The sequence below is a fragment of the Lissotriton helveticus genome, chromosome 4_1, assembly GCF_964261635.1.
Source record: "Lissotriton helveticus chromosome 4_1, aLisHel1.1, whole genome shotgun sequence".
Lineage (NCBI taxonomy): Eukaryota > Metazoa > Chordata > Amphibia > Caudata > Salamandridae > Lissotriton > Lissotriton helveticus.
This window is the reverse complement of record NC_136063.1, coordinates 86,159,374-86,178,896: the sequence shown is the minus strand read 5'-3', so window position 1 is coordinate 86,178,896 and position 19,523 is coordinate 86,159,374. Positions and strand designations below refer to the sequence as shown.

Here is a 19,523-nt window from a genome sequence, read left to right as displayed (position 1 = left end):
TCCTTGTAAATATGCTCCAAATATCACGAAAAATACAGCAAAAATTCATGTTTGCAAGTGAAAACCTTGTAAATATAAGACTGGACTTACCATATCAATTCACCTCGCATAATAAACATGCTTAAGTCTACTTCAGAACAGATGTTAGGATCCGGCATAAACCGCAATTAGCGAGAATTTTGCTATTGGTCCTCAAATATGATTGCCGCCTTGTAAATACAATGCTGTTGTCCTACCTCCCTCTTCCATGTTATATTGGCATAGGAACACCTACCCTGCCTCTGGGAATGCCTACATTGCAACTCATTGGAGATGCAAGGCCAGCCGATAACAAACAGGCTGCTAACATGCGTTAATACATCTTAGCGTTGCCTAGTAAACAGGTCGATATAATTTTTACCGCTTTTTTTTTTAACTGCCGCGAAATGGCCGTTTTCAATATGCCCTCAAGTTTGCTATGACAGAACGGGAACCTCGACTCCCGCCCTGTCATAGCTAACAGCAATATCCAGGGGGTAGGCACCCCGAGGCACAACAGGAGCCGATCCTGGGGGGATAGTGTTCCCCCGGGCACCCGAATGCTCTAGAATGGGGGCCACGCAGCCCCCATCCCAAAATATGAAAAGACCCGGAGAGTGGTAATCCCCGGGGCTTACACGGAACTTTGAGCCCCCCACCCATTTTTTTTAAAGCCCCGGAGAGTAGCACTCCCCAGGGCTGTAGGAAACCATAAAGCCCCCGCGACCCAAGTACCTAATGGGACAGTAGCCTTTGAGCCCCCCCCCACCCGTTTACTTTCTAGCACCGAAGGATGGCGGTCCCCGGGCTACAGGGCCCCTCTGGACCCCCATCAAATGTAATATTTTAGACCCCATGATTTGGCCCTCCCAGGTATCACAGTTTTAATCAATCCTGCGCTTTGTTTTTATTTTTTACGGCGGATCCATGTACCCAGCGCACATTTCTCAGTTTTTTCAACAACAAAAAAATTATGTTTTTTGCCCTAGGGGTCCTTGTGGGACCCCCTAAGCAGGTCTAGAGGGTCAAGATATTTCGAACCTGCCTCCTTTATATGTTTTGAACACTTGTTCCACTAATTTCTAAATCCTCGCTTCAACCGAGGCACAAAATGCCTCCCGACACTTCCTGGTTTCGAATGTTGACAACCACTTGACAGCCAATTAGCATTCAGCACATGATTGGTAGCGTGCGCTTAGGGTGCACTCAGGATGCGCGGATACACTGAGGCCATAGATATATATGTACTTTTAATTGTGATTTTCTCAGGAACTACTGAACGGATTTACACCATTTAAGCAAAAGACACAAGTCTGAACTAAGGACTACATCTTTGCCAAATTTGTGTAATTCCGTTCAGCAGTTCGGGCTGTAGCCGCGATGAACAGTTCCTATGGAAAATTGCATGGGGAAAACACGATTTGGGACCCCCCTTTTTTCTCAGCCCCCGCTTCACGAATCACCCCAAGACTTTAAAGATAGGAGCGGACCGGAGCCCCCCACTAGTTTTGTAAATTTTGCAAAGATTCGTCAACCGGCGCCAAAGTTATTCCAAATAGAATGTTGCGAATTTCCTTTGGAAAATCGGTCCTAACTATAAATACCTACTGGTGACTGCCAGTAGGTAAAAAAAAATATATATATATATATATATTACCACAAATATTTAGCTGTCCCAAGCCACAAATCCGGCAGGCTCACGGCAGGGGTAGCCACCCCCTGTATATTCTGCACACTGTCACCAATGTTAAAACTCCTCCCATTCACGACGAGTTGACAACAAAGGAGCCGCGGCCACAAGTATTGTAGTGCTGTTTATTCAGGCACAATGTCCTACGCGTTTCGGAGTTGTAGTCACTCCTTCATCACGGGCCGTGACGCAATTTCTTTTCCCGATTCCCTCTCCTTATGGATTTGGGAACGGAGTCAATAACATAGTATTTCAAATCCTGAAGATTATTTTGATGCACTAATTTAAAATGTCGGGCAACCGGGTAGGAAGGATCCGAATTAACGATTGCTCGCAAGTGCTGCGAAATGCGATTGAACACAGGGAGTTTAGTACTGCCGACATAGGAGAGCTGACAGTATATATATATATATATATATATATATATATATATATATATATATATATATATATATATATTTATATATTCTAATGGTATATGTGGAGATAGTACCATAAAGCTGTAAATGTTATAAAGCTGTAAACGTTATGTTGCCCAAAAGCACAATCTTACTGATGAGTGACAACCGTATGACAAGTTGAACACAGTTTAATATAGGGTTGGCTTGCCAAGCACTGTGGTTGCTGCTTGACCAGGATTCACACCTCAGTCAACTAACAAACCAATTTCTTGCAGTAGGCACCTCTTGAGGGGGCAATGAGAGGTGACTAGAGGGAGCAGAGTAGGGTGATAACTAGGCATCTACTGAGGGGGCCATGAGATGTGAGTAGAGGGAACAAAGTAGGGTGATAACTAGGCATCTACTGATGAGGCCATGAGAAGTGAGCAGAGGAAGAAGAGTATGGTTATGAGTAGATGTGTACCGAGAGGACCCAATCACATAAAGGGCGAGGGAGCACACTGCCTCTTATACTATCACATTCACACATCCAGTTGCATGGTGGTCAACGCAGTGCATAACAGCCCTCACTTTAACAGACATTCTTTAGTGTTCACCAGTGTTGGTGCAGCCAATGCTGTGATTCTCTAGACGATTCAGAAAAGGGGGTGGTGATGAACAGAGTTTCTGAATTAAGCAGACCACTCTTACCCAGTCCAAAGATCAGGGCTTGATCCATCACCATTATTTAGCTCACTGCCCCATCCCAGCTCAGAACCTGGCTATATGAAAATTAGTCTGTCCCTGGCCCAGTGCATCATGGGAACAGGGCAGACCAAACTACCAAGCCAATTCTTCACCAGAAAGGAGACAAGCTTCCGGGGACCGGTTTCTGGCATTTCAGCCGTCGTCGGCCCGGCTTGCTTGAATCCTGATGGAGCAGTGAGCAAGGGACTCATGTCTGAGTATACCCTGCCACACCTATAGTGGCCAAAAACGATTCAGAAAAGGGGGTGGTGATGAACAGAGTGTCTGAATTAAGCAGACCACTCTTACCCAGTCCAAAGATCAGGGCTTGATCCATCACCGTTATTTAGCTCACTGCCCCATCCCAGCTCAGAACCTGGCTATATGCAAATTAGTCTGTCCCTGGCCCAGTGCATCATGGGAACAGGGCAGACCAAACTACCAAGCCAATTCTTCACCAGAAAGGAGACAAGCTTTCGGGGACCGGTTTCTGGCATTTCAGCCGTCGTCGGCCCGGCTTGCTTGAATCCTGATGGAGCAGTGAGCGAGGGACTCATGTCTGAGTATACCCTGCCACACCTATAGTGGCCAAAAACGATTCAGAAAAGGGGGTGGTGATGAACAGAGTGTTTGAATTAAGCAGACCACTCTTACCCAGTCCAAAGATCAGGGCTTGATCCATCACCGTTATTTAGCTCACTGCCCCATCCCAGCTCAGAACCTGGCTATATGCAAATTAGTCTGTCCCTGGCCCAGTGCATCATGGGAACAGGGCAGACCAAACTACCAAGCCAATTCTTCACCATGCACTGGGACAGGAACAGACTAATTTGCATACAGCCAGGTTCTGAAACTGGGATGGTGCAGTGAGCTAAAAAAACGGTGTTGGATCTAGCCCTGATCTCTTGACTGGGTGAGAGCGTTCTGCTTTATTCAGAGACTCTGTCCCTCACCACCCCTTGTTGTAAATATTTTTGTCCACCCTAAGCGTGGAAGGGTATTCTCAGATGTGAGACCCTTGCTCATTGCACCATCAGGATTCAAGCAAACCGGGCCGAAGACGGCTGTAATGCCAGAAACCGGTCCCCGGGAGCTTGTTTCCTTCCCAGTGTAAGAATTGGCTTTTGTAGTTTGGTTTGTCCTGTTCCCATCATGCACTGGGACAGGAACAGACTAATTTGCATACAGCCAGGTTCTGAAACTGGGATGGTGCAGTGAGCTAAAAAACGGTGTTGGATCTAGCCCTGATCTCTTGACTGGGTGAGAGCTTTCTGCTTTATTCAGAGACTCTGTCCCTCACCACCCCTTGTTGTAAATATTTTTGTCCACCCTAAGCGTGGAAGGGTATTCTCAGATGTGAGACCCTTGCTCATTGCACCATCAGGATTCAAGCAAACCGGGTCGAAGACGGCTGTAATGCCAGAAACCGGTCCCCGGGAGCTTGTTTCCTTCCCAGTGTAAGAATTGGCTTTTGTAGTTTGGTTTGTCCTGTTCCCATCATGCACTGGGACAGGAACAGACTAATTTGCATACAGCCAGGTTCTGAAACTGGGATGGTGCAGTGAGCTAAAAAACGGTGTTGGATCTAGCCCTGATCTCTTGACTGGGTGAGAGCTTTCTGCTTTATTCAGAGACTCTGTCCCTCACCACCCCTTGTTGTAAATATTTTTGTCCACCCTAAGCGTGGAAGGGTATTCTCAGATGTGAGACCCTTGCTCATTGCACCATCAGGATTCAAGCAAACCGGCCGAAGACGGCTGTAATGCCAGAAACCGGTCCCCGGGAGCTTGTTCCCTTCCCAGTGTAAGAATTGGCTTTTGTAGTTTGGTTTATCCTGTTCCCATCATGCACTGGGACAGGAACAGACTAATTTGCATACAGCCAGGTTCTGAAACTGGGATGCTGCAGTGAGCTAAAAAACGGTGTTGGATCTAGCCCTGATCTCTTGACTGGGTGAGAGCTTTCTGCTTTATTCAGAGACTCTGTCCCTCACCACCCCTTGTTGTAAATATTTTTGTCCACCCTAAGCGTGGAAGGGTATTCTCAGATGTGAGACCCTTGCTCATTGCACCATCAGGATTCAAGCAAACCGGGCCGAAGACGGCTGTAATGCCAGAAACCGGTCCCCGGGAGCTTGTTTCCTTCCCAGTGTAAGAATTGGCTTTTGTAGTTTGGTTTGTCCTGTTCCCATCATGCACTGGGACAGGAACAGACTAATTTGCATACAGCCAGGTTCTGAAACTGGGATGGTGCAGTGAGCTAAAAAACGGTGTTGGATCTAGCCCTGATCTCTTGACTGGGTGAGAGCTTTCTGCTTTATTCAGAGACTCTGTCCCTCACCACCCCTTGTTGTAAATAGTGATTCTCTAGCGACATGTTTCGGGATGTTTGTCCTTCTTCAGTCGAGAGTACCAAGTTAAAATTGGGGGGTAATGGGAATGCTGGCCACAATTGTCTCAGGGTCGATTACCACTTCCAGAACACAGGTGCATCTCAGATCTCATCAGACAAATTCAGCAAGGAGTCAATCACAAAAAGAGGGGAGGGAGCACACTGCCTGGCGAACCAGCACACAATTTACCCAGTAGCATTGTGGCAAAAGCAGTGCATAATTACACTTTCTCAACAAGGAGAGGCTAACTTGCGAGTCGCATTTGCTTGTGACAGGCGCGTGCATCTGTTTGAAGCTTGACATCTGCAGGCATAATCTCCCCTGGTCATCCTGTCAGGAGGAGGTGGCACCTCCTACCACCAACAGGCCCTTTGTTCTCCTTGTGGGAGGAATTAACACCTCCTGGTAGCTGTGCAACAGGCTGTCTAAGGTGACAGTAGCTGGGTTTAATCAGAAACAGCTACTAGAAACTTTGGATAAGAAAATCCCAACAATCTAAAAGGGACATTTTCAAAACAGTCATTAAAATCAGACTTCACCATAGGGTTGGATTTAACATTCCTATTAATTTGCGAATTCGAACCATTGTTCTAGCTATTCTCAAACTTCAGTTCGGCATTAAAAGGTGGAATAATCTAACCCAGTGCTTTCCAATGGAAAAGCCTGACTTGTTACAGTGAACAATTGTGACTGTGCATTGGCAGGACATGTAAAACATAAAATCAACATGTCATTCATTTTAATATCATGCACCCTCGATTATGGGAGGTTAAGGCCTACTTTAGGGATGACGTGTAAATATTAGAAAGGAAGGTTTAGGCTTGGCAGAAGGGTTACTTTGCCAACCCGACTTAGCAGTTTAAAGCTGCCAGACAAGTCTGCTGTGGCAGGCCTAGAGTCACGTTTTCATTTTGTCACTTTAATGGTTGCACAATCAGTGCTGCTGTCCAATAGTGTCGTTTAACTTGCAGGTCCGGAATACACAGAGTCCATATACTAGGGACTTATAGATAAGTTAACTATACCAATCAAGTGGAAGCTAATTACGCATATGCTTTAGGGGTCAGATCACAGTCACTGGGGTCTGGTCAGCAGGGCTCAGACCCCTTCAGAGTCATTAAACCAGCACTGACTCCAGCAACGAGTGGGGGTGATCCTGTAAAAAGGGCGTTCGCTCACACTTATCTGCAAATGGAAAGAGGGAGACGAGGCAGTATTTGCGATTATTGGAGGGATCCACAGGAGGTTTCTTCAAGAGAGCGAGGTCGAGGAAAGTGGGGCCGTCCTTAAGAATATACGAGGAATCCACAGGAGAGGGAGGTCGAGGGAGGTAGGGCCATACTTGAGAGTATTGGAGGGATCCACTGGAGAGGGAGGTCGAGGGAGGTAGGGCCGTACTTGAGAGTATTGGACGAATCCACAGGAGAGGGAGGTCGAGGGAGGTGGAGCCGTACTTGAGAGTATTGGAGGGATCCACTGGAGAGGGAGGTCGAGGGAGGTAGGGACGTACTTGAGAGTATTGGACGAATCCACAGGAGAGGGAGGTCGAGGGAGGTGGAGCCGTACTTGGGAGTATTGGACGAATCCACATGAGTAGGAGGTCGTTGGAGGTGGGGCCGTACTTGGGAGTATTGGCGAGATCCACATGCGGTTTCTTCGAGAGGAGGATTAGGGAGGTGGGGCAGTCCTTAGGAGTATTAGAGGGATCACCAGGAGTGGGAGGTAGAATAGGGCGGGTGGTACTTGAGAGCATTGGAGGGATGCTCAGAAGGGCGAGACTGAAGGAGGTGGAGCAGACTTTGGTTTCTTCTGTAGTGGGAGGTCGAGGGACGTATTGTAGAGTATTGGAGGAATCCACAGGAGAGGGAGGTCGAGGGAGGTAGGGCCATACTTGAGAGTATTGGACGAATCCACAGGAGAGGGAGGTGGAGCCGTACTTGAGAGTATTGGACGAATCCACAGGAGAGGGAGGTCGAGGGAGCAGGGCCGTACTTGAGAGTTTTGGAGGGATCCACAGGAGAGGGAGGTCGAGGGAGGTGGAGCCGTACTTGGGAGTATTGGACGAATCCACAGGAGAGGGAGGTCGAGGGAGGTAGGGCCATACTTGAGAGTATTGGACGAATCCACAGGAGAGTGAGGTCGAGGGAGGTGGAGCCGTACTTGGGAGTATTGGACGAATCCACATGAGTAGGATGCCGTTGGAGGTGGGGCCGTACTTGAGAGTATTGGCGGGATCCACATGCGGTTTCTTCGAGAGGAGGATTAGGGAGGTGGGGCTGTCCTTAGGAGTATTAGAGGGATCACCAGGAGTGGGAGGTAGAATAGGGCGGGTGGTACTTGAGAGCATTGGAGGGATGCTCAGAAGGGCGAGACTGAAGGAGGTGGAGCAGACTTTGGTTTCTTCTGTAGTGGGAGGTCGAGGGACTTATTGTAGAGCATTGGAGGGATCCATAGAAGAGGGAGGATGAGGGAGGTGGGCCTGTACTCCACAGGTCTCTTCCTCAGGAGGGGGAGGGCGAGGGGGTGGGCCTGTACTCCACAGGTCTCTTCTTCAGGAGGGGGAGGGCGAGGGGGTGGGGCGGTACTTGAGAGTATGGACGGGATCCACTGGAGGTTTCTGCTGGAGATGGAGGTCTGCACCAGCCTTAGAAAGAGCTGTGATGCTGACTGCAGACAGAGTTCAAGATGTCTGTAGGAGGATTCATCTAAATATTTTTCATGAGTGGGAGGAACCTCAATGGAAGCAGGTCGAATGGATTACCTGCCGTAGAGGTCCAATAACACGAAATATCAATGCGTATCAAATTAAAGCCAGTCCATAAAGCAGCAGGCGCTGCTGTGAGGGCAGAAGAGGATATAAGACAAAATTCCAAGCGACCTTTTCTCTGACTGTGCTGCTTTTTTTAAAAATAAAAGCCAACTGCACAAATTAATTAGGAGACAAAAATATACCAAACAGAAACAGAAGTTATTGCATTGATAATTGAAACATTATCTTGTTTGCTGTTAGCAGTAAGAATCATGATGCCAAGTGTCTCTAAGGGGGGATTCGAGTTTGAAGAGGACAATTTTGTACTCCGATTCTTTATTGGAGTCTTGAGTTATTATTATTATTATTAAAAAATTTTATAGAGCGCGTAGTCACCCTGAGGTATCCCATCGCTAAAGATCCCTACACCTGTGGGGTCGGGGGTGAGAAGAAGGGGGGGACAGAAATTTTCTTTTAAACGGAAGTGGTTAAAATCAAGGGAACAAGTGAGTTTTGAGTCGTTTCCTAAATCGCAGGTAGTTCGGTTCTTTCCTCAGTTCTCGGGGGAGAGCGTTCCATAGGCGAGCTGTGTGGATCGAGAAACGTCTTCCACCCATGCGAGCTTTCTTGTATCTAGGCAAGATGATAAGGGACTCCTTGTCCGATCGAAGGGATCTAGGGGCTTTATACGGTTGTATAAATTTCCTCAGAATGGGGGGGCCCTGATTCTGCATTAATCTATGGGCCAGGCTTAAGATTTTGAATGTTACTCGTTCCCTCACTGGGAGCCAGTGAAGGAGCTTCAGAGCAGGTTTGGCTGAAGCTCTGGCAGGGGTGTGCGTGAGGATCCGGGCGGCAGCATTTTGGATTTTCTGTAGTTTGTTTAGGGTTGCTTCGGGTGCGCCCAGGTATATAGCGTTGCTATAGTCAAGCCTGGACAGTATGAGACCTTGGATGAGAAATCTTTGCGATGTGGGTGGAAGAAGGGGCAGGATCTTTCTCATCGATTTGAGCAGCCCGAAGCAGGTGCCCGCCACTTTTTTGGCCTGCGTGGTGAATGAGAGGTCTGTTTCTATCCATACTCCCAGGCTTTTTACTTCCTGTTTAGGGGCAGGGGGGGATCCCAAACAGGGCATCTCCAGATGTTTTCATCACATTCTATTTCCTGTTTTATCTTAGCTGACCCCTCCTTAAACCACACTGACCATTTAGGGGCCCATTTAGAGTTCAGCAGAGTGGGTACGCCATCACAATGGCAACAGAGTACCCGCTCTGCCAACTGAAGGTCCCCCGCCGGATTTATAGTCAGACGGACCTCAAGCATTTCAGTTGCAGAGCCGACCCCCGTTCCGTCGCTGACGTCATAAAGTACGGGCCGTCGGAGGTTCCCATATAGCACCCTCTGCCTCACTCAGAGTTGATGGTTTTTTTTTTGCTATTCATCACCGCTAGAGGGACAGGGAAAAATAATGTCCCCCTCCCACATCATGGAAGGCAACTTGCGTGGGGTAGTAGGGCCATTCGTTTAACTTTTTCCAAAAACTGAAAACTCGCTTTGGGAATTTGTTTTTGGAGATAGTAAAATGTTGTAAAAGTTTGCCAGATGGTTCTCTTGTTTGATGGAACCGTCTGTCAATCTTTACAACATTGCCAGGAAGCGGCGTAACAGCGGTTCCTGTCCATGTTTAGAGTTGCCCGTAAGGCTGGTGGATAACTCTAAATGTGTCAGCCGCAGGTCTTTTGCTATGGCCGGAGTAAAGTACTCTGCCAAGCTCTAATTCAGCATCTTACTTTGATTCACCTACGTCTATTGATGACAGAGAGCGCATGCCATGCTGTAGAGACTACTGCCAGTTTGGAAGCAGAGTGGCATGTTGGATTTCTATTTCCCGCAGTATAGAAAAAGAATTACAGGAAACAGATACGATTTGGGAGCAGCTGCTGTTTAAAAGCGTCCACATCTATTATGGCTTTTTTCTATTTTAAGATAATGGCCTGACACCACTGAGTTGTCCCACGCGTCACATTCATTTGCAGCTTCAATCACAATATAAGATTTGAAGCAACGTTTCTGGACTTCAGTCCACACCACAATTAAGAGCCAAAATACCCAGTCCAAGTAGTGAAGAGAATCCCGGATTTGTTTTGGATTCGAAATGTGTTGACTTTGAGTATGGGGGGGAGGACTGTTGATGGGGTGTGTCATGAGGAATGTTAAATAATATTTCCCTCAGCAGCTTCTGACAACACCCACCAGTAGGCTAGGTATCCCCATCCTCTCACAGGCAGGACAGGAAACATGTGTTTCGAAAATGAGTAACTGTCCGTCTGGTGTTAATTTGAATGTGGGACTGGTATAATTACAGGCTGGCACACATGAGTTATTGATGTTTTTCTTGTGATTATTGATTTGTTGTTATTATATGTTTGCAAAAACGTTTCATATATTATTTTTTCTCACAATTTTTTTGCACTATGTCAATGTTGTATATAGTTCTATTTCAAACGTTTTTGAATTGTCGTATTTACGAAAAGACATGCTCTATTGATTTATGAATGTCTTTGTTAAAATATCAAAAATAAGTGAAATAAAGCTTGGAAACTTTGGAATTAATGGTCTAAGGTTTATCACAACTCTAATAAAAAAAGAAACCCTAGACATCCTGTTTGCTTATTTCAGTGCTGTAGAGACAGCAGCAGAGCAGTCATCATGTGCAGTAGTTGGGCAGCTGTGTGTGGAGTCAGGGCTCAGCGCAGCCAGGTCAAAGGCAAGAGATCCACCGCTGACTGGACCGAACACCGACTGCACAAGCTCCACCAGGCAGATCTCTGTGGTTACCAATGAGCCGCTGCAGCGCTGCTCAAGACATGGCAACTTGGCTGAGCAGCATTTTGTAACGGAAATACAAAAAAAGAAAAGTAACTGACTATATTCTCCCAGGTCGAGGGGGTTAATGGCTTTGCTTTCCTGTGTGAGACCACCAGGCGCTCCAGGGAGCCCAGTCAGGAGAACTGGACCCTCGAACAACTTCCACCTTTGGTACAATGACCGAGGACCAGCAGCAGATGGGCCTTTAAAAAGGGTTTCTGCTGAGGGAGCCCAGGGAGGCGCTGCTGGTGGAGCCCAGGGAGGTGCTGCTGATGGAGCCCAGGGAGGCGTTGCTGTTGGAGCCCAGGGGGATGCTGCTGTTGGAAATATGCAAAAACAACAGGTGATGGACCGAATGTGGATCAATGTCACACACTCACCCCAGTCCAAAGATCTGGGCCCAAATCCATTGTTTTTTTGCACTCCACATCACCCTGGGTTAGACAATGGCGATATGCAAATCAGCTCTGACCCTGTGCCCCATGGGAACAGTCCAGTCCGAACTACAAAAGCCATGTCCTTCCCAGAACGGAATCAAGCATCCGAGGACCGGACCGGTTTCGAGGTAACACCTCTCATCAGCCCGGCTAGCTTGACTCCAGTGGTGTGGAGTGCCTGGGACCCACGTCTGGGCATCCCCAGCGCACTTAGGGCGGAATATGCAAAAACAACAGGTGATGGACCGAATGTGGATCAATGTCACACACTCACCCCAGTCCAAAGATCTGGGCCCAAATCCATCGTTTTTTTTTTTTTTTTTTTTCACTCCACACCACCCTGGGTTAGACAATGGCGATATGCAAATCAGCTCTGACCCTATGCCCCATGGGAACAGTCCAGTCCGAACTACAAAAGCCATGTCCTTCCCAGAACGGAATCAAGCATCCGAGGACCGGACCGGTTTCGAGGTAACACCTCTCATCAGCCCGGCTAGCTTGACTCCAGTGGTGTGGAGTGCCTGGGACCCACGTCTGAGCATCCCCAGCGCACTTAGGGCGGAATATGCAAAAACAACAGGTGATGGACCGAATGTGGATCAATGTCACACACTCACCCCAGTCCAAAGATCTGGGCCCAAATCCATCCTTTTTTTGCACTCCACACCACCCTGGGTGGTGCTGCTGATGGAGCCCCGGGAGGTGCTGCTGATGGAGCCCAGGGAGGCGCTGCTGAGGGAGCCTGGGGAGGTGCTGCTGATGGAGCTCAGGGAGGCGCTGCTGAGGGAGCCGGGGGAGGCGCTGCTGGTGGAGCCCGGGGATGCAATGCTGGTGGAGCCCAGGGAGGCGCTGCTGATGGAGCCCAGGGAGGCGCTGCTGAAGGAGCCCAGGGAGGTGCTGCTTAGGGAGCCTGGGGAGGTGCTGCTGATGGAGCCCGGGGAGGCGTTGCTGGTGGAGCCCAGGGAGGTGCTGCTGGTGGAGCCCGGGGAGGCGCTGCTGATGGAGCTCAGGGAGGTGCTGCTGATGGAGCCCAGGGAGGTGCTGCTGTTGCAGCCCAGGGGGATGCTGCTGATGGAGCCCAGGGAGGTGCTGCTGAGGGAGCCTGGGGAGGTGCTGCTGATGGAGCCCGGGGAGGCGTTGCTGGTGGAGCCCAGGGAGGCGCTGCTGGTGGAGCCCGGGGAGGCGCTGCTGATGGAGCCCCGGGAGGTGCTGCTGATGGAGCCCAGGGAGGCGCTGCTGATGGAGCCCGGGGAGGCGCTGCTGAGGGAGCCTGGGGAGGTGCTGCTGATGGAGCTCAGGGAGGCGCTGCTGATGGAGCCCGGGGAGGCGCTGCTGGTGGAGCCGGGGGAGGCGCTGCTGGTGGAGCCGGGGGAGGCGCTGCTGGTGGAGCCCGGGGAGGCGCTGCTGGTGGAGCCGGGGGAGGCGCTGCTGGTGGAGCCCGGGGATGCAATGCTGGTGGAGCCCAGGGAGGCGCTGCTGATGGAGCCCAGGGAGGCGCTGCTGAAGGAGCCCAGGGAGGTGCTGCTTAGGGAGCCTGGGGAGGTGCTGCTGATGGAGCCCAGGGAGGCGCTGCTGATGGAGCCCGGGGAGGCGCTGCTGGTGGAGCCGGGGGAGGCGCTGCTGGTGGAGCCGGGGGAGGCGCTGCTGGTGGAGCCCGGGGAGGCGCTGCTGGTGGAGCCGGGGGAGGCGCTGCTGGTGGAGCCCGGGGAGGCGCTGCTGGTGGAGCCGGGGGAGGTGCTGCTGGTGGAGCCCGGGGATGCAATGCTGGTGGAGCCCAGGGAGGCGCTGCTGATGGAGCCCAGGGAGGCGCTGCTGAAGGAGCCCAGGGAGGTGCTGCTTAGGGAGCCTGGGGAGGTGCTGCTGATGGAGCCCGGGGAGGCGTTGCTGGTGGAGCCCAGGGAGGTGCTGCTGGTGGAGCCTGGGGAGGCGCTGCTGATGGAGCTCAGGGAGGTGCTGCTGATGGAGCCCAGGGAGGTGCTGCTGTTGCAGCCCAGGGGGATGCTGCTGATGGAGCCCAGGGAGGTGCTGCTGAGGGAGCCTGGGGAGGTGCTGCTGATGGAGCCCGGGGAGGCGTTGCTGGTGGAGCCCAGGGAGGCGCTGCTGGTGGAGCCCGGGGAGGCGCTGCTGATGGAGCCCCGGGAGGTGCTGCTGATGGAGCCCATTGAGGCGCTGCTGATGGAGCCCGGGGAGGCGCTGCTGAGGGAGCCTGGGGAGGTGCTGCTGATGGAGCTCAGGGAGGCGCTGCTGATGGAGCCCGGGGAGGCGCTGCTGGTGGAGCCGGGGGAGGCGCTGCTGGTGGAGCCGGGGGAGGCGCTGCTGGTGGAGCCCGGGGAGGCGCTGCTGGTGGAGCCCGGGGATGCAATGCTGGTGGAGCCCAGGGAGGCGCTGCTGATGGAGCCCAGGGAGGCGCTGCTGAAGGAGCCCAGGGAGGTGCTGCTTAGGGAGCCTGGGGAGGTGCTGCTGATGGAGCCCAGGGAGGCGCTGCTGATGGAGCCCGGGGAGGCGCTGCTGGTGGAGCCGGGGGAGGCGCTGCTGGTGGAGCCGGGGGAGGCGCTGCTGGTGGAGCCCGGGGAGGCGCTGCTGGTGGAGCCGGGGGAGGCGCTGCTGGTGGAGCCCGGGGAGGCGCTGCTGGTGGAGCCGGGGGAGGTGCTGCTGGTGGAGCCCGGGGATGCAATGCTGGTGGAGCCCAGGGAGGCGCTGCTGATGGAGCCCAGGGAGGCGCTGCTGAAGGAGCCCAGGGAGGTGCTGCTTAGGGAGCCTGGGGAGGTGCTGCTGATGGAGCCCGGGGAGGCGTTGCTGGTGGAGCCCAGGGGGATGCTGCTGTTGGAAATATTCAAAAAATTGTGATTACCTATGCCTCCAAACTATGATTTAGACAACACTTGATTGTGGATAAACAATAGTTTATTAGTTTACCCCCGACATTGATTTATGTCTTTGAGTTATATCTTAGTTAGCGACAATTATTTTCATTGTTTTCAAACAGACATGAGATCACCGTCAACCTCATATCAGGCCATATGCAATTCAACAAGTGATTTGTGCATATATACAGTGCAGAGAAAATGATAATAATCCAACACAATTAAGGAAAAAACATTCAAACTCTTAACATGGACAAGAAATGTCATGAACAAAAATTAAGAGAAAAGAACAGTTCACAGAAACAAATCACAATTACAAGGAGAGCGAGAGTAAGCAGTTTTTTTATGAAGATTCTACTCTTAGCTCATCAGACACAATCAATATGTGCTATTGAAGAAAGAAAGCCCAATTTGTGCAACAATCGTATTAACCCTTAGTGACAGGGAAAATGCCGACGCGTTTCGAATCCTGGAACTTGTTTACAGGATTCTCATCAGGGCGCTGTAATTGTGGTCCATGGGAACTGTTTGTGAAAAGAGGAAAGGGCGATTTTATTAAAGTATTTGGACCTCTAGCCATTTAAAATAGTAAAGGACACGCATGGGAGTGCGGGTTACCTTGTATTTTGGTGCCATGGAAGGCTCCTACTTGAATGAAGGATCGTCTATGCCGCGTTAGGTTTGGGCTGCAACAGAGCACACCGTGTCAGGATTGTGTGTAACAAAGAATAGTTGAATGACAGAGAGCTGCGAAAATTCAAAAAATTACCTTGGATTCAAGCCGTCCTTCGGCAGGTGTGCCGGTAACGGAGTTTTTAAGTCTCCATGCTAGCGTGGTTTATCTGAAATTGGAGAATTCAAGGGAGGGATGGAATGAATCAGTGTGGCAAAGAGCCGCGTGTCAAAAGTAGCATATCGCCGGGGGACTTACTTGTGTGCGAAAACGCATTGGCAGGCTCGCCGGTATTGGAGACTGTTTGTTTGTGGATCTACGGAGCAAAGAGGGAGACGGGTGTCAATTGTCTCATTAGTTGGAAAAGACATTGTGTCCCAGGGACGAGTTGCGGGGCTTGGATCTTACCGTCAGGTGACGCAGAGAGCTCTACTGTTCGAACTTGCTTGGAGCCGGCACACTCTGTTAGTGTTTGTGGCTGTCCTGTGCCTGGCTGTTGGAAATATGGCGCTTCTCTTGACTCTAAATAGAGCAGATGACCTACGAGTTTGACAGACATGACATCTGTGTCTCTTTGGTGGATCCCCGAATCTGTCAAACTCTGATGAGGTCCAGACTCAGTTACTCCTGGCAGGGGTCTCTGCGGCTCTGCTACAATGGCAGGAATAATCCCTGGTCTTCTACTCCCTAGCCTAGGGGCACAAGTGTGCGACCTGTAATCCCAGGGCTGTAGCAGATGAACCATGCGCTCCTCTGCAGGCTTTTCTTTGGAGCTCACTTGCCCAAAGTGTGATTCAAAGGCTGTGACACACACACCGTCTGCTCTTCTGGAGCCTCTTCTGTGGGAGAGGGACTCTCAGTTTGTGACTAGTGATCCCTGGGCTGCAACAGCCATGGCTTGTGCCTTTCTGCACAGACACAGACATAAGATGTACTCCTGGCCCTCTCGCTGTATAGAGACACAGATCTCCCTGAGATTCTGAAACATATGATGTGTACCCTTGGGTGTCTTTTGCTATAGAGCCCACGGTGCTTGAGATCCCTGAACACTCCCAGACACGCTGTGTACTCTTGGCCCTCCTTCTCTGCGGAGCACAGAGCACCGCTTGAGGTAGACATGTTGTGTTCTCTCAGGCCTCTTTCTCTATAGAGCAGACAGAACCGCTTTAAACCTCTGAATGAAGATGCGTTTGTCGACAAAAATCAACTATTGTCCTAATTAATAGAATCCCCCGTCCCGAACTCCACATGTACCTCAACACGCAAGTATGTAGTCAGACAGGCCCTGCAACCGAGGCCCGGGATCACTGAATGATGGGTCACAGGTGGCAGGAGGCGTAGCTGGCAAGCAAACACGCGGGCAGGAAACTCTTGATCGATCCCAGAGATAGGCGCAGCGACATCACAATTGTCAGGGAAGATTTGACCAATAAAGCACACAGGTCCCAAGGGAGTACGTGCGGTTCAAAAACACAATAAAGTCAGATGCCACATGAGTTAGCAACACAGAGCCAATCAGGATCTAGCACAAGTAGTGATCACGCGCTCCCCAGGCAGGCCATCTAGACCCATTCACCACTGGCCACACTGTGTCCGTGCAAGGTCGAGACCCACCTGGAGTAACTTTTGACTATTAATTTAGGACTCTAAGGCACCAACCAACCCGAATATGGGATTCTGGTTGCGTTATGGCTTGATGTAAAAAAATTATAAAAAATTAAAACCAACACAATGTACATTGAGGCACTTGGACCTCGTGCCTGCAACTGTTCTCCGGGCTGAATTGTTTAAATAAACAGAATTGTTTCTGTTTTGCCAAACGCTTCTTTTCTCCTTTTTTTACTAAGAATTTGAACTCAAGCAACAAAATCCTTTCACACGCACACAAACCATACATACACGCTTGGGCCGCCTCCTTAATACATCCCAGAGCAGTGCTGGAGACACCAAAGCCCTCAGAGACACAAGCCTTGGGCCTTCTTCTCAATCCACTCTGGATCCCGGGACACTCACAGGCATTCTGTGTACACTTGGGCATCCTGCAGACGTGCCTCTGAGGCTTGAGGTGTGGGATGTGTGATTCCAGGTCTATGACAATCATACCTTGTGTTCTTCTGTCGCATCTTCTATGGGACTCGGGGTGCCAACCTCGCGACCCTCAACGCTGCGACACGCGCGCCTTTCTGCTCTTGAGCTGCCTTTTTCTGTAGTCCTAAGAATGCAATGAGTGATCCCTGAACCCCTGCAGACACACCTTATGCTCTTCTGCAGCCTCCTGTATGAACTCACGAAGTGTCTCTTCATATATGAATCTTGAACTCTCACACACAAACCTTGTGATCTTTGTCACCCTCTCTATGGAATCTTAGGAGTGCCTCGTATTTCCAGTCATCTAGCAAAAAACTTGTCAGCTTTTGCAGCCTTCTCCATGAGATTCGTGGAGTCTGAACACCCACAGACGTACTTTGTACACTTCTGCGCAATCTTCTGTGAAACTAAATATGTGGGACATGTGACCACAGGGCTGGGACAGACAAACCATCCCTTATCTTGCTGAGACCCTTCTGTGGGGTTCACACTGTGTGCGCTTGTGCAGAATAGTCTACGGAGACCTTGCAGTGCAATGAGTGATCTCTGAATTCCTCCAGACCAGCTCTGTGCTCCTGGGCAGAATTCTCCATGGAGCCCTTAGTAAGCAGTTAGTTGTGGCTGAATTGATACAGACACCCCTTGTACATCTGCGGCCCCCTGTACGGGGCTCGGTGTGGGGCTGTGACAAACCTTGCAACTCCTGGGCAGCCTTCTCAATGCAGTCTTCTAATCGGTGGCATTAGGGATAAAACAACAAACCCTGGATTTCCAGATCTGAGTGGCCTCGGGTGGGCCTGGCCCAACCTATAGAGCCGGGCCTGCTTCCCTATAATACTCAAGGACTGACTTCACTTGTGATCTCATAACAGCTCACACACACTTTATACTCCTCTGCACCCTTCTCTATAATCCTCAAAGAGTTGTGATCCCAACGGACCCGCACACATACCTTGTACTCCTCGGCAGCCTCCTCAATAGGACTCACTGAGTGAGATTTATGGGCCTTGGACTCCCGGCAGACCACACATATCACCCTCTGATCCTCGTCACAGAACAGCCTCAGTTTCTCCTCGTGTTTCTCGCACAGATTCTCCCGTGGGGGCTCCACGGGGGGCAGGTGAAGCTGTTTTAACATTTCCACAATGTTTCCGAGTTGCCTGTTGGATCGGAGGCTTTTCCCTGTTGATATTTCTCTGCACTGCGGACAGGGGAAGTTTCCATCTCTTCCCGCCCAGCTCTGAGTGATGCAGGAGCGGCAGAAGTTGTGTCCACAGTCTGTGGACACAGGATCAGTGAAATATTCCAAACAGATGGAACAAGAGGCCTCGTCTTTGAGATTCCTGCCCTGAGCTGCGGTAGCCATGATCCAAGAAATGCAGGAAGGTAAAGAAAGTTAAGTTTCGTTTCTCTATTTGTTTGAAGTGGGAGTGTCTGTGTGTCTCCTCCTGTGTGTGCTGGGACTTCCTGGTTCTCTGTTTGTGTAAAAGTGGGCGTGTCTGTGTGTCTCCTGCTCCCTTGTGTGCTTGAACCGGTTCTTTCTGAAGTGGGGGAGTCTGTGAATTCTCTTGCATTTTGCACTGAGTTTTTTGTCCTAAATTGCGTCCTGGCCGCTGCTGAAAGGGCCAACAGCCTCAAACACACCTGTCGCTTTCCTCTGGGTGCACTGAATAAAGCCTCTTTAATTGTATTGTAATTGCATGGATATAGCTCATACGAGACATCGCAGCGCCAATGTGCAAGTTCAGCTCTGACTGCAGCAGCCCGGCTCGAAGAGGCTGGTAAATCACCCCAGACTGGGCCACGGGTGCTTTATTTCTGGGCAGAAGAGGGCGGCAGAGGGATGAGTGAAATACAGGACATTAAAAGTGACCCCAAGACTTTCTGTCTGAGAAAACAAGGGAAAGCAGCGGGTGGAAGAAGGAATACTGGGGTGTAAAACAATGTGTGAGAGAATCAAAGGGGAAGAGAAGGAGAAGAAGGTAGAGAGGGGAGGAAAAGAATGTATGAAGAGAAAAGGCAGCAACAAGAGGTGGAGGAATGAAAAGTAGGAGGGAATAGAAAACGCTTTGGTTTTTCATAATTTAAAGTTTTACAAAGCCTCATTAACTGATCATAGACAGATACAGCAGGGTCTGCTACAATGAAAGCTTCCTTTAATGCACACAACAGGCACGCCTGTATCTGGTCTTTTTTTAACGGTTAGTGCATTCTGGGACTTGTAGTTTGTCTTTTTTACATTGTAAGTATTGTCTCAAAACTCAAGGCAAGCGAGAGCTGTGAGCTAAAAGGCCAGGACTGCTCGGATGTGTCAAACACACAGAAGGTGATGCAGGAATGCTTCCATCTGTCTAACCCAATCCTTATCCACTGTTCCTTTGTTCTCCACCCACCTCAGTGTGGCCCAGCCATATGCAAATCAGCCATGACCCTGTTCCAATTGGAAGATCCCATATGCAAATTAGCCATGTCCCTGCTCCAATAGGAAGAATCCATATGCAAATCAGCCTTGATCCTGCTCCAATAGGAAGAGTCCATATGCAAATCAGCCTTGACCCTGCTCCGATAGGAAGAGTCCATATGCAAATCAGCCTTGACCCTGCTCCGATAGGAAGA

General features: G+C 50.2%; 1 protein-coding gene across 1 annotated transcript in view; it reads right to left on the bottom strand.

Moving 5' to 3' along the window:
* Nucleotides 1–18,293, bottom strand: part of LOC144827026 (E3 ubiquitin-protein ligase TRIM39-like) — a 115,284-nt gene extending 96,991 nt beyond the window's left edge. The window contains exon 1 of the mRNA XM_078685493.1: nt 17,860–18,293. Coding sequence (XP_078541619.1) covers nt 17,860–18,273 — 414 coding nt within the window. The 5' untranslated portion in view covers nt 18,274–18,293. The remainder of the gene's footprint in view (nt 1–17,859) is intronic.
* Nucleotides 18,294–19,523: the final 1,230 nt, after the last annotated feature.